Consider the following 26,286-nt stretch of genomic DNA (forward strand, 5'->3'; position numbering starts at 1 on the left):
TGTTGACGGGCAGCGCGAGGGGCGCGGCTTTAGTCCAGGTGGGCGGAGCCTGACCGGACTTGGGTTTTTCGGGCGGCTGGCAGACTTGACAGAGAGCGGGAGGGGCCCGGATCCTGGGCCCACGGAGGGTGGGGCGTGTAATTGACAGGCAGGGACAGACCGGCGTCTGATAGGCAGGGGACGGGCCTTGGAAACGAAAGGGCCAATCGGACACGCAGGGGCGGGGCCTGAGTCAGCGCCGTTCGGCCGGGGTCCCCCCGGCGCTGCCCAGTCTGGCTCCGGCGCCGCCCGTCGCGGACTCGTCCCTGCAGTAGTCGCCGCCGCCGCCTCTGCTCCTCCGCCTGGCCCGGGCCGTCTGCCCGCAGCCATGAGCGTGCTCGGCCCCGGTGGAGCCCGCAGTCCTCTAGATTAGTCCCCACCGCCGTCCAGGACCAGCTTGCAGCATGGAGTCGCCCGCCTCAAGCCAGCCCGCCAGCATGCCCCAGTCCAAAGGTAGGCGATCCCGGCCGGAACCTCGGCCTGACCCCGCGCCCAATCTGGGGCCGGGCTGCAAACCCCGACCGAATTTCTTTGGTCCCACCCCATCCTGTTCTCGACCTGGCAGCGGCGTCCGGTCCCGGAACCCCTTCCTGTTCGGGGCCCCGGGACCGGCCGCAGCCTGGGTCCTCACCTGGACCCCCAGGTTAGGCCTTGGGACTGCATTCAGGCCCGAGATCACCCAGGCTGGACCCAGACTAGGACTTTGTTCTGCTCACCCCATCCAAGTCAGGAGCCTCACTCTGACCTCATTTGGGCCTTATGGCTGTAGCCTGGACAGGAACTCTCTCAGTCTTCTCCCTCAGAGGGACCCAGGTGAGATTCACACTGGCCTCCATCTGCGTCCTTGGGCAGCACCCACTCCCATTTCCAACTTGGGGTCCCAGGGCTGTATCCAGGCTGGGATTTAACTTAAGTCTCCATCTGGGCCCCAGAGTGCTTCTGTTGTTTCGGACCTCACTGTACCCGCTATGCGGGTGCTCTGGCTACACCCCAGCTCGGAACTCCCCGTCCTTCTCTCCTCCAGCTCTTCTTATCCTTATAGGCCCTATGTTGCCCCTTCCCTGGCTGGCCTGCACCCTGTCCTGCAGCCCTGTGCTCCCAGGAACCTCCCTTGTCCTCCCACCCCTCCCTAAGGTACAGCCCCCTCTCTACTGGCTTCTCTCTGTCTTGAGTTGCAAGCTTCTCCCTGCACTTGGGGTTCTCACCCCATCTTATTCCTCTCCTGGCTGCCTGGGATCTGGGCCAACCGCCAGGCCAGGGTGCTGGCTGTGCAAGGGATTTGCTCTTCTCCAAGTAGCTGGCCTTCCTGGAAATTTTTGTGAGGTGGCAGCAGCAGCAGGATTTGTCATGCGGAGGGGGAAGGATGAGACTCGGAGGGCAAAAGGGGAATTTTTTTTTCAGGAAGAGGAAAGGATGTTTTTGGTGCGTCGGAGTTTCAGTAGGCTGGGTTGTGTGAGAGATTTCCAAACCGGACGTAGCCGTAATGAATGGGCTGCCTCCTGCCTAGCTGAACCTGCAGCTGCTTCACCCCAGCAAGCTCCCTGGTGTCTCTGGGCCTCAGTTTCCTTTTCTGTAAATTGGAAGTAATCACACCTGCTTCTGTGGACGCGGGAGTGTGGCGTGGGGTGGTGAATACAAAAGAGCTCTGAGGTGTTCACTCAGCATAGCGCCTGGCGGAGAGCCGGTGCTCACCAGGGGACACTGGCTGCACACATCTCGCTATTGTTTCCATTCTTCTTGCTGGAAAGGCCTCCACTGCTGGAACTGCAGCCGCAGAGTGAGCAGGAGGAAGCATCTAGCAGCGGGCACCTAGTGGGCCCCTCATCGGGGATCAGCCGCTCTTCTGCTCTGGAGGGCGCAGGCCAGTGGGAGCCCTGTGGGGGCTTGGGGAGGGCACGGGCTCTTCCTGGCCCCTGCTGCTGGCTGCTGTGGTGGCTGGAGCCGGGTGGGCAGGATAATTATGCCTTACATAAGTGGGAGGCCGGATCCCTGACCATTGCCCAACCACTGTGAGTAACTCAGGAGGCACTTGAGGGGGGAGGTGTCTGGGGAGGGACTTGCACTGCCCAGACCTCGTGGAGCTTGGGAACCAGGAAATCAGACACTTCTCCACTCTGGAGAGCCTGGGGAAGGGTAGGAAGCCCTGTTTGTTTTGGAGGCTTTTTAGCTCTCCAGGCAGAGAATGCCTGATCAAAATAAAAGTTCCAGTTGCAGAGTTGTGAAGGGAGAGGGGTCATAGATGTGGTGAGAACGCTGTGAGAGGGCCAAGATGAACTTCTAGATAGGGACCCAGGTCGCAGATGAAATTGAGGGAGCTGGATGGAGGGTCAGGGACCTCCCTCAGGCCCAGCGACCCTGTAGTCTCTTTGGGATCTGGGGAAGGATGTGGTGACAGAGCCGCAATGCCCTTCACCAAAAACGCTATGAGCTTCTTCTTTTTTTCCATGTGCCATGCATTTTCTCATTTATTCCTCATAGCCCCATTTATAGACAAGGAAACTGAGGCGTTAAGTGCCTTGCCTGAGGCCACGCAGCTGTGACAGGCGGAGCTAGGGTTCCCCCTAGGACTGCATCCCCACAGTGGCCTTCTCCGTGCTCCCTTATGTGCCCCTCCCATGCTGGATGCCTGAGCTGAGCTGGTGGGGTGCCCCCACCCCTGGCCTTGCTCAGAGCATGTGCAGTGGGCCTGTCCTCATGGCCATGTCAGACCTAGAGGACAGACTGAGGCAGAGGTGCTGCTGCTCTTGTGCACAGTGCTTTACACTGGGCCTGTTGCATACTCGCTGCAAAATCCCACTCATTTGACAGATGCAGAACTGAGCTTGGATGGAGTAGCCGAACTGCTCCCACAGGTGGAGATCCTCACCCCGTGCCTGCCCCATCCTGGGCACTGGGCCTCCCAGCACTGAGCCCTTCTCCACCTTCTCAAAGGAATTTGAACAAAGCAGGGAGTGGCTGGCGCTTGACCTTACTGGAGCTTTACCTTTGAGCTTCCTGCCTTGCAGCAGGTACCCTGCCCTATCCTTCCTGCCATGGGCCTGGGGAGTTTTCCGTGAGCGTGTGAGGCCCTCAGGCCCACAGCTCTGTTGGTTTTCCCCTGGCCTTCTTGCCCACATGGCCATCTCTGGCTGGGATCAGAGGCCAAGTGGCCGGCGCTGGGGCCAGTGGGTGGGGGCATGTGTGCAAGCCACATTTGTCCTTGGAGGGTACCATGTGTGTCCTGTTGTCATTCAGAACGTGGGTTCTGCCCCTTCTGCCCTAAGAGTGCCACCTGTGGGGGCACTTCATGGCTAATCTTCACACAGCTTGGACTGTGGCTGTAGGACTCCTGACTGCCCAATGGGGTCACTGAGGTTTCATGGAGCACTGTTGTATCCTAGCCCTGCCTATTGTGGCCATCCCCCATCCCCCGGCTGTCGGAAAGACTGGAGGTGGCACCTCGGGGACTTCCCCCACCCCTCTTGTGACGCACAGGAAACTCTCTGTCAGCCAACCCATGGCCCAGGGCCCAAAGGGAGCAAAGTTCTCAGTTGGCCTGTGTGAGGAGAAGGCCGGGGCAGCGGAGGCTTCCGGCGGTGAGTCAGCGGGCACTGAGTGCTGACTCACCTGCTGGGCATGCCAGCCGGCTGCCTACAGCTTAAAGGGGCGATGCCTGCTGGCCTGGTGGGTGGGGAGGGGGTTACGTGTCCTGCAGGTGGCACCTAGCCCTGAGCTGGAGCACTGGAGGTGGCCCCTTCCTGCGCCTCGGACTAGGCTGGGAACCCCTGGGCAGGCCCTCTGTGCCCCACCCAGGAACTTCCTCTGTTAGGCAAGGGGCTCTGCTTCCTCTTGCTCACAGAGCAGGAGCAGGTGGCGGTGACTGTTTACTACCCTTGGTCCAGGGGACACCTCAGGTTCAGCTGTGCATCTGGGACTCAGGGAGGGCGAGGAGCAGAGGTTGTGCAGGGTCGGCTGGGGTGGGACCCGACCTGAGGTCCTGGAAGATGGTGATGTGGAGAGGCTGAGACCTCAGTTTCCAGAGCCTGACTGCCTGGGTTCATACCCCAGCTCTGTCCCTTTTGCGATGTGACGTGGCACAAGTTGCATCCGGTCCACTCTCTGCACTCCGTAAAAGATTTCTGTCCCCTGGGCATGGCCCAGCTCTCAGAGGAGAAGCCTCCATTTCGTCATCTGCAGACTGGGAACGGGGACCCTGCCTGTCTGGATGTAGACAGTTCCATTCCACACTTGCTAAGTGTCAGGCACGAGTCATAGTGAGACTGCCCTCTGCCCACAGAGAACCCAGCCGAGGCACGCCTCTGCCAGGCAGGAAGCCTGGGGGCCTGGGCTCTGCTGGGAGGGGCCTGGGTTCGAATCCTGGCTCCACTACTTCCTTACCTGGGTAAGTCTTGTGCCCTCTCTAGCCCTCAGTCTCCTCTTCTGTAAAGTGGGAGTAAACACCCTTCCTTGCAGGGTAGTGGTCGAGCTTGAAGATAGCATTTGGCAAGTGAATGGCATCTGTTATTATTTTATTATTGTTACTTTTGTGAGCGTAGTTCGTTGGTAGGTGGATAAACAGTAACAGGGCTTTGTGGCGATGGGCTCGTAGGTGCTGTGACGCGAGGCCTCTTGGCAGCAGGGTCCTTTCATGCAGGCCAGAGTTTACCAGGCTTTAGGGCCTTTTAACCCACTGGTCCCCAAGGTGGGGGCTGGGGACTGCCACTGGCCTCCTGGGCCTTCCTGGGGAGGGCAAGTGGGGAACAGAGAGCTGCCCTGCCCCAGGCTTTGGCATGCAGCATGAACAGGATGGATGCAGGGAAGGTGGGGTGGGGCCTGGAATCAGGACGCAGGCCCCTGGGCCAGCCTGGGAAGCAGGAGGGCCTGGGATTGTGGTTCTGGGGGCTCGGTCCTGAGTCAGGGGTGTTGGTGGCTGGTGGGCCGAGCTGAAGGGAGCAACTGGGCACAGGGTCATGATGCCGGTGTCTTAGGAGGGGTCCCAGAGGAGGGCTGCCGGGCCGCAGCGTGGAGGACACCGCATCATGGCAGGGCCCCACGACTGATGCCCACATGCCGCCCATGCCTGCCCTTGGCCGTGCCTCCTGGCGCTGCCCACCTCCGTCAGGCCTGTCTGCCCAGTGGCTTCTGCAGATGCCTCCCCAAAGCAGTGGCCCTGGAAACCTCAAACAGCCTCATGTCAAGGGCATGAAGGCCATACAGGACCGGGGGAGGCCGAAGCAGCTTGCTGGGCCCCTTGCAGCTTCCAGATACCAAACCTGACTGCAGCAGCTCCAGAGAGGGCCCCAGGCGTTCTTCCCCTGACCCCAGTCCTGGGCGCATGTCCCTGTCACCTCCCTGCCCTGCATTCCAGGGCCACCCTCCCTGGTTTCTCTGGGGAGGCCATGTCCAGCTGACCCTCTCCCAGCTGGTCCCCTGCCCAGGGTGGCCGGCACCACCTTCTGCCATGCGGCCCATGGCCGGGATTGCACCTGGCTCTGCTGACGCCTCCTGGTGGCTGTATGGAGTGCCCTGACTGTCCTCGCCTGCATCACTGTGCTGATGCCCCCAGGGGCTTCCAAGGCCTGTCCCAAGGTTTGCATGTGCCAGTGTGTGCGGTGATGCGATGACAGGCCGGGGGCCTGCCTCACTGGGGCAGGGCTGCGAAGGGCTGTGGATGCCAGCGGTGCATTCAGACCTAATCAGGAGGTGTGTGGGGGGTGGGGAGCACTGCTGCCTGGGAGGGTTGCTTTGGTGGTGTCAATTGGCAGCTGAGGCACACATGGGAGGCCTGCCCAGGACGGCTCTGGGTATGGGGATGGAGACAGCTCCCATCCTCTTGCCATTCTGCTCTCACCTGGCTTAGCCTTCTGGTCAACCCCACAGCCTCCTGCCGTTGGCATGGCACACTGCATCCCGGATGGCTGGGGCAGTCCCCAGGGTGGTGTGGGCAGACACTCGTTGGGCAAGTCTGCAGGGACTTCCAGGGGGCAGGGCTGGTTCTAGGCCAGCTCTGCCTTGACCCCTGTTGTGACCTTCCCCAGCCTTAGTGTCTGCTGAAGACACGAGTGAATCACACCTACCTCTCAGGGCTGCTGTCGAGGGTGAGTGAGACCCGGCAAGTCCCGGGAGCCCCTAGGTGCTAATCAGCGCTGAATTTGAAGCTGATGTCTGTGCTAGCATTTCCATCACCAAGATCCCCGTTTTTGATATCTCTCATCATCAACCCCATGCTTTGTAAGATTTTGTTAGAAATGATAAATCCCAGCCTTTGGGAGGCCAAGGCAGGAGGATCATTTGAGGGCAGGAGTTCACAACCAGCCTGGGCAACACAGGGAGAGCTCATCTCTACAAAAAACATAAAAAATTGGCTGGGCATGGTGGCACATGTCTGTAGTCCCAGCTACTCAGGAGGCAGAGGTGGGAGGATCGTTTGTGCCTGGGAGGTTAAGGCTGCAGTGAGCGCCACTGCACTCCAGCCTGGGTGACAGAGTGAGACCCGGTCTCTTTAAAAAAAAAAAAAAAAAAAAAAAAGGCCGGGCGCAGTGGCTCAAGCCTGTAATCCCAGCACTTTGGGAGGCCGAGATGGGCGGATCACGAGGTCAGGAGATCAAGACCATCCTGGCTAACACGGTGAAACCCCATCTCTACTAAAAAATACAAAATATTAGCCGGGCGTGGTGGCGGGCGCCTGTAGTCCCAGCTACTCGGGAGGCTGAGGGAGGAGAATGGCGTGAACCCAGGAGTTGGAGCTTACAGTGAGCTGAGATCTGGCCACTGCACTCCAGCCTGGGCAACAGAGCAAGACTCTGTCTCAAAAAAAAACACAACCAAAACTAAAAAAAAAAAAAATAGAAGTAGGCCGGGCGTGGTGGCTCACGCCTGTAATCCCAGCACTTTGGGAGGCCGAGGTGGGCAGATCACGAGGTCAGGAGATTGAGAACATCCTGGCTAACATGGTAAAACCCCGTCTCTACTAAAAACACACAAAAAATTAGCTGGACATGGTGGCCGGTGCCTGTAGTCCCATCTACTTGGGAGGCTGAGGCAGGAGAATGGCGTGAAACGGGAGGTGGAACTTGCAGTAAGCTGAGATCACCCCACTGCACTCCAGCCTGGGCGACAGAGGGAGACTCCGTCTGAAAAAAAAAAAAAAAAAAAAAATAGAAGTAGTGATAACAATGAAGCACAGATGGTGTTTGTTCAGAAGGTTTGTTTTCCGTTCTGCAGTAGCAGCAGCACTGGCCTGTCGACAGTGCAGGTGGCCGGGATGGCCTTGCTGACCTTGTGCTGGGACCACGTGGGGACCTTTGGAGCACAGCCCACAATCCTAGTGCAAGGAATGTCCCATTCTTCTGATGCCCTGGGAGGGCTGAGCATCTCTTGTGGGTCCCCCTTCCCTGTCATGGCCTCTTAAAGCCTGAGCATGGGGTCTACTCCACAGTGTGGGAGCCTGGGGCCAGAGTCCCACCCATCTGACCCATTTTGTGCCAGGGATTTTGTGTGCGTGGACTTGTTGTTGTTGTTGTTGTTTTTTTTTTGAGACGGAGTCTCGCTCTGTCGCCCAGGCTGGAGTGCAGTGGCGCGATCTCGGCTCACTGCAAGCTCCGCCTCCCGGGTTCATGCCATTCTCCCGTCTCAGCCTCCTGAGTACTTGGGACTACAGGCGCCCGCCACTACGCCCAGCTAATTTTTTTGTATTTTTAGTAGAGACGGGGTTTCACCATGTTAACCAGGACGGTCTCGATCTCCTGACCTTGTAATCTGCCTGTCTTGGCCTCCCAAAGTGCTGGGATTACAGGCGTGAGCCACCGTGCCCGTTCCATGGACTTGTTTAGTCTTCGTGGCTACCCAGCAACCTGGGTGTGTTATCATCACCCCATCTTAGGAGTGAGTAAACTGAGGCCTGGTGGGACAGTCACCTGCTCAAGGTCATGAAGGACTGTCCTGGGAGCATGGCTTTGTCTTTACAACTCCTGACCCTTGCTCATCCTTTCCCAGAGGTCATGGCCCCTTCACCGGTTCGTGGAACATCAAGGGAGGAAACCGAGGTGTGCACAGAGAGGGAGAGCGGCTCGCTCCGAGGCCGGCACGGGCCGGCGCTGTGATGGTTGCTTAGCTGAGGTGTGGGGAAGGCAGGAGCTGGGGCCCAGGCTGGGGACCTCTCTGCTGCTGCACTGGTGCTTCACCTCAGGTGTGTCCCGGGGCCCCTGGAGTCAGCGTCTGCACTGGACAGTCTCTGAGGCACCGTCCGGCCCGAGCAGCCTGCTGCTGGGGCTCTACTGTGCTCAGTGAGCCTGGCTGCCCCTTCAGACGGAGCAGGGCACTGGAGTTGGCTTAAAGCAGGTCTCTTTGTTTCTTCTTTTCTTTAAATTGCCTGCACTTGAGTAACCTTTATCGCACAGGGCAGGAATCTCAAAGGGGCAAAAAGACAGTCTCTTGTTTCTCCTCGGAATACTCTGTGCAGAGACCAGCATTTTCTTTCCTTTTTTTTTTTGAGACAGGGTCTCACTCTGTTGCCCAGTGGCACAGTCATGGCTCACTGCAGCTCAGACGATCCTCTCACCTCAGCCTCCCAGGTAACTGGGACTGCAGGCACGCACCGCCACACCCACTACATTTTTGTTTTGTTTTATTTTTTGTAGAGACGGGATTTTTGTCATGTTGCCCAAGCTAGTATTGAACTCCTGAGCTCAAGTGATCCACCTACTCCGGCCTCCCAAAGTGCTGGGATTACAGGCATGTGCTGCGCTATCACGCCTGGCTAATTTTTGTATTTTTAGTCGAGACAGGGTTTCACCATGTTGGCCAGGCTGGTCTCAAACTCCTGACCTCAAGTGATCCTCCTGCCTTGGCCTCCCAAAGTGCTGGGATTACAGGCGTGAGCCACCTCGCCTGGTCTGACCAGCATTTTCTTTCTCACACTGCTGTCCTCCTGCTGCTCTTGGCTCTTCCTGTCCCTGGGAGGCCGCTCCTCACATCCTGCTGAGGACCTGCAGGATCCTCACCAATTGCATGTGCCAGCCTTTTGATTCTATAAACCCTGGGCCTCAGTTTCCCCATCTGCAGCATGGAGATCACATTAGTCCCTGCCTCAAGGGGTTGCTGAGAGGATCAAATGAGATGTAATGAAAGTAATTTGCATAGGCCAGGAGCATAGTAGGTGCTCACTAAATGTTAGTGGGTGTTATAGTGTGGGGGTGAGCCGCTCAGTGTGGAATTTCTGGGTGCAGAAGAATGGACATTTTGATGGTCATGGGGCATGGAGGACCCAGACCGGTGAGGTCTGGCCATGGGAGGCCAGGCCGTACCATGATGCCCGTAGCCACCTGCTGTGGGCCCCCTGTCTTTCACACGCCTTGTGCCCAGGCCACTCTGCCCAGGGTCCTCCCGTGTTGCCGCCTTCTCTCCTCAGCGAAGCCCACGCCTCTGGCCCTTCCCTATGTCCTTCCCTCCAAATCACAAGTGGTTCCATGTTGCAGGCGGGCCATGGTTGTCTCTGCTGGGCTGTGGGCATCGGGCGGGAGGACCCTCTGGCAGCCATGGGTGCCCCTGTGCAGCTTAGCACCTGGCCTCCCACTGGACGTTAGGGGTGCTCACGAGCCATACCGGTCCGGAGCATCACTGGGGAGGGGGCACTGCCAGGTAGGTAGGCTGGGGGTCTCCAGTGCTCTGCAGGTGAAGAAGTCCCTGTAGGGTGGAGAGGTGGGGAGGGTGTGAGGCCCTAGAGGCCAGGCCCTGACCAGGTGGCCTCGCACAGCCGGGCAGAAGCAGGGCAGGGCTTTGGAAGGCAGAGCCTTGGTCACTCCTCCTCACCCTAGCCTGCTGCACTCCTACGAGGTGAGGATAGAGAAGGTAGGGCCTGCAGTGGCCATATGTGAGGCCAGATGGGACAGCCTGGGCCTGGCATGGAGCAGGCGCTTGGGTAGATGGGAGGACCTTCTCCTTGTCCTGCATCCTCTCCAGAGCCTGAGACAGGGGCCCCAGGACCTCAGGGCAAGGGGCCCTGCCTGAAGGTGCATGGCCACCCCCTACTGCCTGCAGGTGCTTGGCAGTGGCGCATGCAGCGCCTCAGGACCTCTGATGGCACCTGTCCTGGGCACAGGGGCCAGCGTCTGGCAGATCGCAGCCAAACGCATTCACTGTCGAGGTACATCTGCCCACGCAAAAGCCTGCGCCCACTTCTCAGGGCCTCAGTTTCCCCGTGCCGTGGAGTGGGCTGGCTTCGTTGCTGTCCCTCTGAGGGACCCTGCGGAATAGAGGTGGCCTGGGGCAGGGCGGCGCCTCTTGCTGTTCACATCTCCCAGCCCCTGTGGCTCCTTCTCTGGCGGGCCCAGCACTTCTACAGTGGAACAGGGACCTCCTGGAACATCCAGAAGTCAGGCGAGGGCAGTGAACTAGGAGCAGGGGTTACTTCTGTCGTCGGAAACCTGGTGATGCTCCTTCACGTGGCGCGGTGTGGCGTGGTGTGGCGTGGCGTGGTGTGGCGTGGCGTGGCATGGCGTGGCGCGGCGTGGCGTGGCGTGGTGTGGCGTGGCGTGGCGTGGCGTAGCGTGGCGTGGTGTGGCGTGGCGTGGCGTGGTGTGGCGTGGTGTGGCACGGCGTGGGGGCTGTCTTTATGAGTGGAGGCAGAGCAGAGGCTGTGAGGAGGGGTTGTCACCTTGCCCCTGTGGGTGACCGTTAGAGGGCCACACAGCTCAGTCTCCCCAGGCCCAGGATGGAAGGAGCAGCCGAAGTGGGGTCCCTGCCCTCAGGCTGTTGCTGTTTGGATGTTGGAGCCGGGCAGACCTGCCTTTACGGCCAGTCCTCACCAGATGCCCACCGTGTGGCCTCTCTGAGTCGCCTCTTCTCCCGTATGCTTGGTACAACAGATACGTGAACCTCCCCTGCTCCCTCGTGGAGTCACTGAGAAGGTGGACAGGGATGGTCTGGGGCTGAGGGTGGTGTTATCTCTGGAGCTGTGCACTCCCAGATGGCCCCATCTAATCTCCACGCACCAGGCATTGCTACGGCATGGCGCTGATAACCCCGGGAGGTTGGTCTGTAGTCTCCGCTTCACATATGTCCAGAGAGGTGAAGCCACTTGCCTGAGGGCACACAGCAGGGAAGGGGCAGGGTTGCAGTTGAGCCCAGGCCTTGGCTCCAGAGCGTTTGTTCGCAGGTGATCTGCAGACTGGCTGGCTGAGATGGTAACACAGAACGGCCACCTACGGGACTCCACAGCAGAGAAACCAGCAGGCCACAGGGAGAGCCGGTCACTGGGGCCTGAGCGGTCAGGCAGCCTCTCCGAACTGGTGAAAGGCAAGACCATGTGGCAGCTGGGACGGTCGCAGGGAAGAGCATTTCAGGCAGAGGGAAGGGCATGCGCGAAGGCCCTGCGATGGGAAAGCAGGTGTCTCATTCAGAGAAGGGCTCACTCAAGGGTCGGGTCTCTAGTGGGGGGTGAGTGGGAGGAGATAGGGCAGAGCTGCCGCGGCCAGTGAGAGTTGTGTCCTAGTCTGGGGGCACCTCTCTTTACCTGTGGTGTAGCCTCAGGTCAGTGGCTGAATTCTGGTCAGTTTCCGTTTCCTCATCCCTGCCTGGGGGCTGCTTTGAGGCTAGAGTATGTGGAGGACACCCCAGGACACCCCGTGCTGGGAACCGGGACAGGCGGGCTTGTCATGGGTTGCCAGTGGCCGCCGAGAGCCTCTGTTTGTTGTGGTGACGGTCGCCACAATGGCTGCACCTGGGCAGCCCTGGGCTGCCTGGCCATCTGGGCCCAGCTCTGACGTCTGTGGCAGCCTGAGGCCTGTTTCTGGGCTGTCTCCATGACGGCCTCACCCACTCCGTCTGACAGCTGGGTGGCTTCCCTGTGGAGCCTGCGGCCCTCCTGATGCAAGTCCGGTGTCCCCAACAGGCAGGTGGATGCAGAGGCCAGGCCATATACCCCCCAGGCCTGTGAGGAGCGTGGTCCCCACCCATCCAGCCCATATGTGCAAGTGCCCTTGACAGGTGGGGAAACTGAGGCTTGGTGAAAGGGGGGCACATGATACAACATCCCCAAATCCCAGGGCGTGAGGTGGGTGGCAGGCTGGGCCAGAGGGACCAAGAGCAGAGAAAGTGCAGGGAGGGTGTGGCGTGGACCCCACAGGAAAAGGATGGGACTGCAAGGGGCTGGGCAAGGTCAAGGCCCAGGGTCTCTGTGCAGAGCTTTCATTTTTAACAGAAAATATTTTATATTCTGATCACAAAAAACCTGACATCAGGAATAAAAGCTATCTGTAATTCTCATTACCTAGGGCAGTTTTTTTTTTTTTTTTTTTTTTTCCACCTCTGCAGAGAGGCTGGTCATATCCATGGTGACCATTTATGGGCCACAACAGGTCCCCATCTGCGCAGTGAACCCTGTGCTGAGCACCTTGCAGACGTGGTTTTGCTTCGTCCTGCAGCACCGTGCGGGGCAGGTGGGTGGCATTTCTGCCTCGAGCTGTTTTGTACATGAGGAACCCAAGGTGCAGAGGAGGGCACCACGCCAGGATCGCAGAGCTGGGGTTTACTATGGCTGCCCTATGCCAAGCCCAGAGCCCCCTGAAGTTCAGAGCCTTTGGCCCAGAGGCAGGATAGAAGTGGTCTCGGGAGCTGCTGGCCCTGTGTGCCATGGTTTCTCCTGTGAGAGTGTGCTGAGCCTCTGCGTCTCCAGACTCTGTTGCCGTTTCTTGTTAAGCATGAGACTTGGACCTGTCCTTCAGCCTCAGGGAGGGCTCCCTGGGGCAGGGGTGCTGTGAGCCGTGGCCTGGCCTGTGGGGGTCTCCAAGTCAACAAACTCAGGAGGGACTGTAGCCAGAACCCTGACTTGCTGCACAGCCTGGGGCAAGTGGCTTCACCTCTCTGAGCCTGTTCGCCAGGTAAAGTGAGGTTGAGAGCCCCTCCCTGTGGGGCTGTGGGAGCATCTGGAGTCACAGATGAGAAGGGCCCTGCCTGTGGCCAGTGCTGTGGCTCTGACAGACTCGCCGTGAGACCCGTGCAGTCCCGGACAGCCAGGGTGTTGCTGCATCTTAAAATGAGTTAAAAAGCCTCACACAGGAGTAGTGACTAGGCAATTGATTCACCGGGTGAGCGGTTAGCAGGCAGGCACCCAGTGCATGTGGCGGCAGCTGCCGCTGCTGCCTCTGTCTGTGGATGCCTTTGTTTCCTGAAGCCTCTGGGGCCTGGCAGCAGGGTCCCCGGGGCGGCTTTGGTGGAAAGGCTGCAGGTATCTGCTTGCCTGGCCCCTGCACTCTGCCCACCTGCCCCAGGATGGACCCTGGGACCCCTGTCCCCGCCGAGGCTATTCTGTTTCCTGTTGATCTGGCCTTGTCTTCCTAGTGGCGGTAACCACCCTTTGCCCTCCGTCCGGGCCGGGTTGGCTGCTGGGCCCCAGTGCGTGGCTCTCAGATGGGGCCACAAGTCTGCGTTGCACTGTGGCCAAGGCTGGATCTGGACCTGACTTGGAGGCGGCTTCAGAGACTGGGGTCTTCTTGGCAGGTGGCAGCAGGGCCATGGGCAGTTTCCAGGCCCCAGTGCCAGCAGCCAGGCTGAGCCAGCAGCAGTGAGTGGGAGGTGGTGGGTGAGGGCCAAGGTGTGGCAGGACCATGCTTGGGAAATGGGGCAGAAGCTCCCGCAAGGGCAGGAATGTGGCCAGCATGTCTGTACTGGGTGGTCTCGGGGAGCTGTGTCACTCCCAGCCCTGCTGCCTGATGGTGCCAGAGCGCCCGGTGACCCTGCCATCTCTGATCCTTGCTTCTCCTGCCTGTGGAATGGCGGCTATGCCTTCTTCAAAGGGCAGCCCTGACTACAGGGAGCTCCCTCTGCATGCCAGCCCCACTGTGCCTGGAGCCCCAGAAATGCTGACCCTCCGTTAGTACCAGCTGAGTGCTGTGCACCTGGCCATGCTCCTGCAGCCAGCCTGAGAGGTGTGGACACTGGGACCTCTCACCTGCCCCCAGGGGTGGAGTGAGGAAGGTACTGCCCCAGGACTGTGGCCTGCCCAGTGCAGGGGAGGGGAGAGAGCCAGCACTTTTCAGGGGAGGGAGAGAAACGGGCATCAGGTGTTGGCCTCCAGGGTGAGCAGGGCCCGGCAGAGCTAGCCTGCAGGGCAGCCTGGGCTGGAGTCCCCGCTTGCTCCACCGCCTGTTGCCCTCTCTGGGGTCCTGGCCTTCCTCATCTTGGAGGTAGTGTGAGCCTCATCCTGCTACCTGCGGCCACGAGGCCCCTGCACAGTGGCTGCTGCGGGTGCTGGCTGGACCCCTGCTGGGCCCCTCTCACCCCACGTCCCGTTGGCTAGTCAGGCAGGGCAGTGAGGACACCTCACAGATGGGGAAACTGAGGCCCAGGGAGGTACTCAAGATGTGCCCAGTGGGCAGGGCTGAGATAAGGCCCTGGGCTCCAGCCTCTAGGCCTGGGTCTGTCCTGCTCTTTTCCCCTGCAGGGCTGGTGGGCCTCCTTCCTCCCTTTGAACGCCTCACGGTCTGGCTTGGAGAGAGGGGGCTCCCGGCAAGGGTGATCGCAGAGGCTGGCATCCTTGTGGGCCAGGGCCTGAGTCATCCCTGTCTCCATCTTTGCCCAGCCCAAGGGGAGTGCAGGGGACATTGATGACTGAGGGATAGGCCAGAAGCCTCACCTTCTCTCCATTCTAGGAAAATCCAAGAGGAAGAAGGATCTACGGATATCCTGCATGTCCAAGCCACCCGCGCCTAACCCCACGTGAGTCTGCCTCAGTTTCTCCCTGGCTCACCCTGGAGAGGCTTCCCGAACAGGGCTCAGTGGAAGGAGTGAGAGGCAGGTGGGGCCAGCTCTGCTTTGCCTCGTCCTGTCCTGGGCAGCACCTGCTGTGGGTCCAGCTAGGTGACAGCTGCTGGGGTTCATGCAGCACCATCTGCTCTGCTCTGCTCACTTCTCACCCCGTCTTGGAGGCTCGATGAGGCCGTGCCCAGCTCATGTAGATGCTCAGCAGCCAATGAGAGGAGGTGGTCCGAGGAGGTGCCTCCGGGGCAGGATATACCTGGTTCCCACGCCAGGCCCCACACTGGCCCATCTGCTGCTGCTCTTGGAGGAAGGGTGTGGTTCTCTCTGAAGCTCATGGAGCCTTCTTTCTCCACAGACCCCCCCGGAACCTGGACTCCCGGACCTTCATCACCATTGGAGACAGAGTAGGTGCCAGCCGCCACCCCTGCAGGGCCTCTCACTTCAACTGACGAGTGGGTAGAGCTGACCCTGCAGGGTCACTATGAGGGGAGGTGACTGAGGGGTCAGAGAGGGTCAGGCTGTGGAGAAGAGTGTTGTCCTGTGCTGCTGGCTGTGTGGCCCTGGGCCACCCACCCTTTGACCCTGCTGGAGGGAATGAGGACCATTGGCTGCCTGTCTGGAGCTTGGTGAGCTCAGAGCTGGTAGGAAGGTTTCTGAGCTGAGAGCACAGCCCTGCACCTCATCCTAGCCCTAGCGGAGAGTACTGAACGTGCAGGCTCCTAGGCCTCCCTGGACCTGCTGGATCATTCCCTCAGGCCAGCACCTAGGAAACCTGCATTTTCTGCTTCCAGAAGCCTCGGAAGGGCACTAGCCATTGAGAATCCTGTCTCAGGGACCGTGTTATGCCCAGGTCCTCCCAACAGAAACCCTACTCCCAGGCCAGGTGCAGTGACTGACACCTATAATCCCAGCACTTTGGGAGGCTGAGGCAGGAGGAGGATCACTTGAGCTCGGGAACTCGGGACCAGGCCTGGGCAACATGGCGAAACCCTGTCTGTACAAAAATACAAAAAACTGGTCAGTGTGGTGGTGCATGCCTGTGGTCCTGGCTACTTGAGAGGCTGAGGTGGGAGGATCGCTTGAGCCCAGGAGGTGGAGGTTGCAGTGAGCCATGATCATGCCACTACCCTTCAGCCTGAGTGACAGAGTGAGACCCCGTTTCAAAAAAAAAAAAAAAAGAGCTGGGCGCGGTGGCTCACACCTGTAATCCAAGCACTTTGGGAGGCCGAGGCGGGCAGATCACCTGAGGTCAGGAGTTCAAGACCAGCCTAGCTAACATGGTGAAACCCTGTCTCTACTAAAATACAAAAATTACCCCAGTGTGGTGGCAGGCGCCTGTAATCCCAGCTATTCAGGAGGCTGAGACAGAATCGCTTGAACCCAGGAGGTGGAGGTTGCAATGAGCCGAGATCACCCCATTGTACTCCAGCCTGGGTGACAAGAGTGACACTCTGTCTAAAACAAATAAAAGAAACCCCACTTCCTAGGCCTGTCCTTGACGATGCCCCCTCCAGGCTGTCGCACCCCCGACACTCACCACCTGCTGTCCTGTTCATCTACTTGCTTGTTCCTTTTTGTGTCCCTCCCAAGAGAGGGACACATTTGTGAAGGCAAGACTTGTTTTGTTGTCACTGTGTCCCCAGTGCCTAAAACACATTGTGGGTGCTTGGTAAACAGTTTTTGAATGACTGACTCATTCCATTCCAGCTGAGTGGAGTTGGGGAAAGAGGGACAGGGCCCCTCTTTCTCAGAGCTCTGCCTGCTGGCGGGGCATTTCATGGGTGTCTTAGTCACACTCCAGAGCCGCCTTGGGGTGTTGGCACTGTGCCTATTTTATAGAGGGCAACGTGAGGCTCAGAGAGGTTAAGTGACTTGCTGAGGGTCACACAGCAGGGAGTGGTGGGTATGAGGTTTGAGCCCAGATCTAACCAGCTGGTCCTCTTCATGCTGCCTAGCTATCTCCACTGGGTGAGAGGTGAGGACTGGCTTCCAGCTTGGTGGCCACTGACTCTCTCTCTTTTCCATCCCTCAAGAACTTTGAGGTGGAGGCTGATGACTTGGTGACCATCTCGGAACTGGGCCGTGGAGCCTATGGGGTGGTGGAGAAGGTGCGGCACGCCCAGAGCGGCACCATCATGGCCGTGAAGGTGAGCAGGGCCTGGAGGCACCTGGGAGGGCTCCCTGGAGGAGGCGAGCTGAGCCCTGCCATGGGGCCCTGCCTGTCCCTCTCAGTGACCAGTACCGAGCCCAGGCTTTTTGGGGCACACTAGGCAGTGGCCCTCTGAGCTCCTGGTCCTCCTGTCATGAGTGGGGGTGTTGGCCTCTGCCACAGCAACCTCTGAACGGCAGTCCTTCCCTGCAGCGGATCCGGGCCACTGTGAACTCACAGGAGCAGAAGCGGCTGCTCATGGACCTGGACATCAACATGCGCACGGTCGACTGCTTCTACACTGTCACCTTCTACGGGGCACTGTTCAGAGAGGTGTGTCCTCGCGTGGTACAGCTGGGGAGCTCCACCTCCCACCCATCAGTCGCCTGCAACCCACTGTCACTCAGTCCCTCCAGTGTGCCAGGTGCTGGGGACACGGGGAGCCACCCGGGGCCAGCACGGCTCCCAGAGGCACCAGCCCTGCCAGACCACCGGGCTCCCCCACCTCCTGGCTGTTACTGTCCTGCTTGGTGCCTCGGTTTCCTTATCTGTCAAATGAGGCTAGTGGTTGTGGGTGCCTCCTAAAGTTGACACGGAAGTTAAATGACATGGCCTGGGGCCTGGCATTCGGCTGCACTCAGTTCTGCCTGTGTGACCATTCGCATCCCCATGGCATACGGGGCGTGGGGTGCCTGAGCAGGCAGTGGCCATGGAGATATGAGATCTGGGTTCTAGGTTTGTGGGCAGCATGGGGTGTGTGCTGAGGGAGTGACTGAGCTGGAAGGGTGGAGCTGCCTTCCGCCAAGCCGGGTGGGTGTGGGTGAGCAGGGAGCCTGGGAGCCTGGGCGATGCTGGGCTCATACTGGTCGCTTGCCCCTCAAGGAGCTGTGGCAAGGTCAGGGCATCTGAGTCCAGCAATCGGGCACGGTCAGGGCTGCCTCACCTGGCCTCACTCTTCACTCATGAAGAGCTCAGCATCCCCTGTGCCAGCTCCTAGCCAATGGGGCCCCTACAGCCTGTGGGTGCCCCGTGCGCATCTCCTAACTTTCCTGTCAGGAGGGTCCTCAGGAGTTCACTGGGGAAGAGGGAGCTGGTCCTTGCAGGCAGGGAGCCATCTGCCAGGGTCAGCGGGCATGAAGGTGTCTGTCGGTCCACAGGGCCGGCTGTTGCCGTGGAGCTGGTGCGGGTGCATCCTGAGGCTCTGGTGGAGGGACCCAGTGAGGCTCTGTGCTAATCCCCCTCCTCCCTGGAGACACCTGGAATTAGGGATTAGATGGAGGAGGCTGGCACCCGAACCTGGCAGTGCAGGCAGAGCTGGAGGGTGGGGAGATGTGGGCAAGTGGAGGGTGGGGAGAAGCGGGCAAGTGGGGGGTGGGTGGGAGCCCGGTGAACTGTGGCTGAGTGGGTGGGCACACATTGAGGAGGGGGCTGGGGCTGGTGCTGGGGCAGGCAGTGTAGGTGGTGCCGACACAGGCAGCCCGGCAGCCTGGCTGAGCTCTGGGTGTCACCCACAGGGAGACGTGTGGATCTGCATGGAGCTCATGGACACATCCCTGGACAAGTTCTACCGGAAGGTGCTGGATAAAAACATGACAATTCCAGAGGACATCCTCGGGGAGATTGCTGTGTCTGTGAGTGGCCTGGGTGCGCTGGGGGTCCCAGGTGCATAGGCAGAGGCCCAGCCCTTCCAGCAGGCATGGAGCCTGCCAGATACTGGTGTCTTGGGCAGAGCTGGGCATCAGTGTGCCCCCTGAGCCTGGGCAGCTGCCCTGCATAGGCCCTTCTCCTCCACCCCACACCAGAGCCTTCACGCTTAGGAGACCTCAGCTCCTTGGGCTCCTGGAGCCCCACAGATTTGGCAGATCCAGGTGTCTGAGCCATTGATTCCAACTCTTGAGTTCCAGACCATTTTTTTTAAAAAAAGGAATTTAGTATTTACAACAGCATCATACTGAAAATGCCCCGGGGCAGCTCACAGAGGTACAAGCTAAGTTGAGGGAAAGGTTAGCATCCAAAATGTGTGCTTTTTGAGTCTCAAAAGTCCTTGAGGGAGGGCAGCAACACTGGGCTTGAGCATCCCAGTAGCCAAAGGAAAAAGGAAAATAGAACTAGTGACACTGGTTCAATCCTCACTGCATCTGGAAACGTTTACAATATATGCTTGCCTCAGGCTCCCCACCCAGCCTTCCCAAGGGAAATGGCTCCAAGCTGCTAGAATACTGGCTCTGCCACGGGAGGGAAGATGGGACAGGAAGGCTGCCAAGAGCTGGCTTTTACCCAAGAAGAGCCTGGCAGGCAGTGATGATGATGGCTCCCTGGGAGGTGAGCCTGGGAGGGTGAGAGGAGGCAGGAGGCTGAGTGTGTCCACACAGGGATTGTTAGGATGCTGAGGCAAATGCCAGGACAGGGCAGGAGGCTGGGGTGAGGAGGTGCCTAGCCTGTGCAGCGGGAGCAGGAGACAGGTGGACATGGATGGGGTCTTACTGCTGTCGTTGTTGACATGACCAGCAATAACAGAGTCCTGTCTCTTCCCTCCTCCCCACCCCACCGCCAGATCGTGCGGGCTCTGGAGCATCTGCACAGCAAGCTGTCGGTGATCCACAGAGGTCAGTACCCGGCAGCCACCCAGGCACGGTGCAGCCAGTGGGAGGGATCCCAGGCCAAGGCGGGTAGACGTCTCCCTATGAGCAACTGAGGCTCAGAGAGGTGATAAGTTGTGACGTGCCCAATGGGGTCCCAGCCGCTTTCCACCTGCAGCCCTGCAGCTGCCTCCCCTCATGTTTGCTGGTGTTCGAAGCAAGGACTAGTTTTACCTTTGTCCTGAGAAAGGTGGACCGGGTTCTGTTCTAACGTATAGTTTACAAATCGTGAAATTCCAGCACAGAGTACGTATAATCACGTTCACACCCATGCAACCACCTCCCTGCAAGATGCAGGATAATTCCCTTACCCCAGCCCAAAATGTTCTCTTGGGCCCCTTCTCTGCCATCCCTCATGTGCCTAAGGCAGCCACAAGTCTGGTTTTCCCATGGTGGGTTGGTTTCGCCCTTTCTGGAACATCAGCCTCACTAGCTTGATGTTTCTGGACCCATCCGGGTCTGGTGTGGTGTCGGTTTGTTCCTTTTTGCTGCTGAGCCCAAGTCTATTTTTCCAGATTTACGGCTTTTCAAAAAATGAATTAGGCTTAGTTCCCATTGACCACTGGGTGCCCATCCCAGCCTCCACCTCCAGGTCACTGTGGTTGGCGTTTGGCACGGAACCTTCTGGTCCTTTTTATGTGCATTTCCATCTTTACACACATCCCCATGGAGGGCACGCGGATGCGAGTGTCCTGTGCGCATTTGCATGGAGAATCCCTGCTAGGCTGGTCTCCCATGCTGGTCTGTGGGGACTCCATGTCCAAACACACAGATCCTGCCTCCCAGGCTTTAATTGATCCTGCTGCCCTCTGGGAGCACCCACACAAGCCAGGCTCTCACTGCACCTCACGTCTGGAGGGCGGATGCAGGCGCGGCGCCCCCAGCAAAGCACCTGGAGTCCTGCCTTCTTTGCAGTGGCTTGGCTGGGCTGGGCACGTCCTGGCTATTCCCTGAGGACCATGTATGACCGTCAGCTAGCCCGACACCTCTTGCAGCCTCAGTTCCCTGGTCCGACCCTTGGGACCCTGGTGGAACCTGCCCACTGGGGCATGGGAGGGGGCACAGGAGGGGTCTGGGGCGAGGGAGGGGGACACAGCTATGCAGAGCATGGCACCTGCCTCCAGTCATGCTCCACAGACGTGGCTGAGGCATGTCCTTTCCTGGCAGATGTGAAGCCCTCCAATGTCCTTATCAACAAGGAGGGCCATGTGAAGATGTGTGACTTCGGCATCAGTGGTTACTTGGTGGACTCTGTGGCCAAGACGATGGATGCCGGCTGCAAGCCCTACATGGCCGTGAGTGGTCCCCAAGCCCCCCAGGCTCAGGAGAGGATGGGGCGGGGAGAGATCTGCCCAAATCAGCCACCCCGGCCATGCCCTCTACCCGTCGGGCAGAGCCTCCCCACACTGCGTTTCCTACCATAGTGGGGCCACCTGTGTCTGGCTGCCCAGGGGCAGCCCTTCTGTACCCTGTTGTTAACTGACCCCCACAGCGCCCCAGTTAGGTGATAAGCTGCATGAACAACCTCCCCGGAGGACCGTGGTGGGCTGTGCCGGTCCTGCCCCGCCCTCATTGTCAGGAGGGCCTTAGGGGTCTGCTCCCAGGTAGGGGCAGCCCGAGGCAAGGTTTGGGCCTTCTAAGCATGACCCAGGCCCTCCTAGCCTCAGTTTTCTCCCCGGTCACATGGGCAGGTGGGCTAAGCTGAGCGCTCAGTTTGGGGATTGGGAGGCAAGGCCTAGCCATCGGAGCTTACCTGGGGCGGGTGTTCACGCCTCACTGTTCCCTCCTGCAGCCTGAGAGGATCAACCCGGAGCTGAACCAGAAGGGCTACAATGTCAAGTCCGACGTCTGGAGCCTGGGCATTACCATGGTACTGTGTGGGGCCAGGGCCTGCCCTTGGTGGTCAGGTGGGGTGGGTGGAGCTGTGCCTGGGGCCCTGAGCTTTTGGGAGACTCCTCAAATAGTTTAGGCTCTGGAAAGAAGTATTCGCTTCAAAATCTGAGAAGAAAACATGCCATCAGAAATTACCATCGATTTAGGGGAACGTCCTAGGGTCAGGGTCACTCATCATGAAGTCCTGGGCGCTTTGTGATGTGGTGGTCACAGGGCTTTCTCTGGAGTTCTTGGTGCTTGCTGAGAAATCACAGCCAATCCCAAATTATGTGAGTTCCTGGTATGTAAATCGTGCAAAAGCAAGATGGTGAAGATCTTTTCAGAAATATTTCATAGCAGAAGGTTTGTTGCCAGTGGCGTGCTGGTACCTTGCTGTGGAGTGGTAGGAAGGGTGGGTGGACTCTCAATCCTGGGCCTGTGGAGGCCAAAGGCATCCCTGGCTTGGGTAGGGTGAGAGCAGATGCGGCAGAAGTCCAGGTGTAGGGATGGGCCCAGAGCCATTGCTTCTGGAATTGCCTGGCAAAACCCCATGCCTTCTGTGTCGGGGCTCAGGTCAAGGTGTGGGTGAGCCTGCTCTGACTCCCATGTAGATAGTGGATTGGAAGGATGGGAAGACCACCAGGGTGTGTCCCCCAGCCAGGGCTAGGAAGTTGTGCAGGAGATGCGTGGAAGGACGATGCCATCAGCAGGTAGGGCTCAGGCCGGTGGCCTTTGCCAGCTGCGTGGCTTGGGACCAATGGAGTTTTCTGGGCATCAGCTCCTTCCCTGCCCAGGGAAGCCTGGCCCAGGACATTCCTGCTTGTCCCCAGTCCCTTTGACTATTTGGTGTTGGGGATGAGGCCATCAGAGGAAATCAGTAAGATGTGGTGAGAAGCAGTAGCGGGGTGTTTTCCAACACTACAACCCATTCTCAGATTCTCCAGACACCCGCCCAGTGTCCTGCAGTTCTGTTCCGTTCTCATGCTACCTGGAGTTCGCACAGACCTCACATGTTAAGGGCTCCCTCCCACCAGACTGCCCCTAACATCACACACCACTTGGAAGTAGCGGGTCTCCCATACTACTGGACTGACCCGCTACAAATTGGGGTTTCCCACGACCCTCTCCTAAGGTTTGATAATGGCTCACAAAACTCATGAAAACACTTTACTTGTGTTTACTGGTTTATCAGAAAGGATATAACTCAGGACCAGCCAGGTGGAAGAGACTCATGGGGGGAGGGGTGTAAGTGTGGGGTACAGAGCTGCCATGCCCTCTCAGGGCCTGGCACCCTCCTGGTACCTCCCTGTGCTTGCCCAACCTACAGGCTCCTCAAGCTCATGGAGTTTTATTGTTGTTTTTGACACAGAGTCTCACTCTGTCGCCCAGGCTGGAGTACAGTGGCACAGTCTCAGCTCACTGTAACCTCTGCCTCCTGGGTTCAAGCAATTCTTGTGCCTCAACCTCCCGAGTCGCTGGGATTACAGGCACCACCATGCCCAGCTAATTTTTAGTGAAGGTGGGGTTTTGCCATGTTGGCCAGGCTGGTCTCGAACTCCTGACCTCAAGTGATCTGCCTTCCTCAGCCTCCCAAAGTGCCGGGATTACAGGCATGAGCCACCGCGCCCGGCCTCACATGGAGAAGTTATTTTTGAGAGAGGGTCTCACTCTGTTGCTCAGGCTGGAGTGCAGTGGTGCGATCGCAGCTCACTGCAGCCTTGAACTCCCAGGCTCAAGCCATCCCCCCACCTCAGTCTCCCAGGTAGCTGGAACTACAGGTGTGTGCCCCCACGCCCAGCTAATTTTTTAAATGTTTTGTAGAGGAGTCTCACTATGTTGCCCAGGCTGGTCTTGAAATCCTGGGCTCAAGCAATCTGCCCACCTTGGCCTCCCAAAGTGCTGGGATTATAGGCACAAGCTACCGCACCCACTGAAAGTTTTTATAGAGCACAGTCTGCAGCCCCCTCCTCTCAGTGTCAGTTGGCGGGTGATGCTGAGAGTTCCCACCCTGTATAATCAGCTGGGTTTTCTGGGCAGCAGCCGGGTCCTGAGACTGTCTAGGGGCCTCACCCTGAGTCACCTCATTAGCATAAACTCAAGCTTCTTGTGGATAACAAAGCCGCTCCTGTCACTCAGGAAATTCCAAGGGTTTTAGGAGCTCTGTGCCAGGAACAAAGACCAAATAAATTTCTGTTGATGCCACAGGGGTGGAGAAGAGTGGGGCAGGTGGGTGTGGCCCTGGGGACAGGTGGAAGGCCACTGTTGCAGATGTGGAGGCCTCTGCAAAGAGGGCACCCTGCTGACCTGAGGGCAGGGTAGACCAGGGGGTACAGGTGCAAAGGCCCTGAGGTGGGGCTGTGCCTGCTGTGTGCCTGGGTGGCCCAGGTCAGAAGAGAGGCAGGGAGGGTTGGGAGCGAGGGAAGAGAAGTGTCTGGTGGGTAGAGAGTTGACGCGGGTGTTGTGGGTTTTATTGGTGTTGCTGCTACCATCGTTATTATCACCATGTGGTTGGAACTTTATTTATTTTTTATTTTTATTTGTTTGAGATGGAGTCTCATTTTGTTGCCCAGGCTGGAGTGCAATGGGACAATCTTGGCTCACTGCAACCTCTGCCTCCTAGGTTCAAGTGATTCTCCTGTCTCAGCCTCCCAAGTAACTGGGATTACAGGCTTGTGCCACCATGCCCTGCTTTTTTTTTTTTTTTTTTTTTTTTTTTTTGAGACAGAGTCTCACTCTGTCGCCCAGCCTGGAGTGCAATGGCACGATCTCAGCTCATTGCAACCTCCACCTCTCAAGTTCAGGCAATTCTCCTGCCTCAGCCTCCCCAGTAGCTGGGATTATAGGCATGAGCCACCACACCTGGCAAATTTTTGTATTTCTAGAAGAGATGGGGTTTCGCCATGTGGGCCAGGCTGGTCTCAAACTCCTGACCTCAGGTGATCTGCTTGCCTCTGCCTCCCAAAGTGTTAGGATTACAGGCATGAGCCACTACGCCTGGCCTTTTTTTTATTATTTTTTTATTTTTTGAGGGAGTCTCACTCTGTTGACCAGGCTAGAGTGCAATGGCGCAATCTCAGCTCACTGCAACCTCCGCCTCCCAGGTTCAAGCAATTCTCTTGCCTCAGCCTCTCGAATAGCTGGGATTACAGGTGCCTGCCACCACGCCCAGCTAATTTTTGTATTTTTAGTAGAGACAGGGTTTCACCATGTTGGCCAGGCTGGTCTCCGACTCCTGACCTCAGGTGATCCACCCACTTCGGCCTCCCGAAGTGTTGGGATTACAGGCATGAGTCACCATGCCCAGCCTTGAGCCACTGCGCCTGGCCTGTGGCTGTAACTTTATAAACAGTGTATCTGTAGACAGTGACTGGGAAAGACTCAAAGTCAAAATAATTTTGTCAGAGAGGTGGGACTGGGCCATACCTTCAATTTTCGTTAATTGGTGACATGTAATTTTTCAATTAAACTTTTTTTTTTGAGGTGGAGAGGAATATTCAGCCTGAAGGCAGGTGCTGTATCTGCAATAATAGTTTTCCAAGTCCTAGGTTAGATGCAAAGGACAAGTTCTTGCTGTATTTAGACTGCACAGAACTGGTTGGATATTAGAGACCCCGCTCATGACCACCTCACACATACACACACCCTTATGTCCCTTCCCCACCTCTCTGTCTCCCTTCCATCTGTCCATCATCATTATTGGGCCCACCATGGCTAGTGGCCTTCTGATGTAGCTGATGGAACTTGGACAAGTGTGTGCTAAGTGTACATTTCAGTTATCAAATATTGCATAGCAAACCACCCCAGAACCTACTGACCCAAACCAATGGCAGTTTCTTATTTCTCATGTTTCCACCATTGTGGCTGAGCTCAGCTGGATGGCTCTTCTGCTGTACCTGGCACTGGCTGGGGTCATGGCTGGGCTGGGCTGGGCTGGGCTGAAAGTCCCAACACGACCTCACAAACATGGGCCTCCTCCGCCTGGCCTCTCCATGTGACTTACTCACCTTGGCCTGCTCCCTGGGCTTCAGAGCATGGCAGTGTCAGCAGAGTTGGAGTTCTTTCATGATGGCTGGCATCCAAAAGGAAGTCCTCTGAAGTGCTAGGCCTAGAACTGGCACAGCATCACTTCTGCCTCCTTGTTTGGTCAGCAAGTCACAGGCCAGCTCAGGTTCAAGGACAGGGAATGCTCCCGGCTTGATGGAGGATCGGCAGGCGCACACAGGGAGGTGGAGGTGAAGGTGGCCTCTTTGGGCATGGGTTAGGTTTTTCTCCCACAAGTTACAAAAGTGGTGGAAACCTAACATAAAAATACAGCGGCAAAGTAAGGGGAAAATGACTGTAGTTAGCTACCTAGAGACACCTCTTACCCCATTTCAGTGCCAATATTGTGCATTATAATACATTTTATTATAATTTAGAGAAATATGAACAATATGTAATGCTTCTTTTTGTTGTTGTTGTTGAAACAGTGTCTCGCTCTGTCGCCCACACTGGAGTGCAGTGGTGTGATCTTGGCTTACTGCAACCTCCGCCTCCCGGGTTCAAGTTATTCTCCTGCCTCAGGCTCCCGAGTAGCTGGGACTACAGGCGTGTGCCACCATGCCCGGCTCATTTTTGTATATTTAGTAGAGATGGGGTTTCACCATGTTGGCCAGGCGGGTCTCAAACTCCTGACTCTGATCCACCCACCTTAGCCTCCTGAAGTGCTGGGATTACAGGTGTGAGCCACTGCGCCCAGCCTCGTAATGCTTCTTTTTAAAAACCTTTTTAATTTTTATTTTATAGCATTATATATTGTTCATATTTTTCTCTCTCTCTGTTTTTTTTTTTTTTTTTTCTCAGACGTAGTTT

The 26,286-nt window shown here is 57.7% G+C and overlaps 1 protein-coding gene across 4 annotated transcripts in view; it reads left to right on the forward strand.

Annotated features, from left to right (window-relative positions):
- Positions 1 to 269: 269 nt before the first annotated feature.
- Positions 270 to 26,286, forward strand: part of MAP2K3 (mitogen-activated protein kinase kinase 3) — a 31,532-nt gene continuing 5,515 nt past the window's right edge. Inside the window, exons 1-10 of one of the 4 annotated variants that reach the window (XM_065532897.2) lie at positions 270 to 492; positions 12,331 to 12,455; positions 14,667 to 14,733; positions 15,131 to 15,179; positions 16,809 to 16,922; positions 17,138 to 17,257; positions 18,439 to 18,555; positions 19,479 to 19,530; positions 20,731 to 20,858; positions 21,356 to 21,433. In XM_065532897.2, coding sequence (XP_065388969.1) covers positions 14,705 to 14,733; positions 15,131 to 15,179; positions 16,809 to 16,922; positions 17,138 to 17,257; positions 18,439 to 18,555; positions 19,479 to 19,530; positions 20,731 to 20,858; positions 21,356 to 21,433 — 687 coding nt within the window. In that variant the 5' untranslated portion in view covers positions 270 to 492; positions 12,331 to 12,455; positions 14,667 to 14,704. Of the gene's footprint in view, positions 493 to 625; positions 853 to 3,567; positions 4,421 to 12,330; positions 12,456 to 14,666; positions 14,734 to 15,130; positions 15,180 to 16,808; positions 16,923 to 17,137; positions 17,258 to 18,438; positions 18,556 to 19,478; positions 19,531 to 20,730; positions 20,859 to 21,355; positions 21,434 to 26,286 lie in introns of those variants that run through there. The other 3 variants (XM_005583146.5, XM_005583148.5, XM_015437782.4) reach the window with 3 other exon arrangements.

This window comes from Macaca fascicularis, chromosome 16 (genome assembly GCF_037993035.2).
Source record: "Macaca fascicularis isolate 582-1 chromosome 16, T2T-MFA8v1.1".
Taxonomy (NCBI): Eukaryota; Metazoa; Chordata; class Mammalia; order Primates; family Cercopithecidae; genus Macaca; species Macaca fascicularis.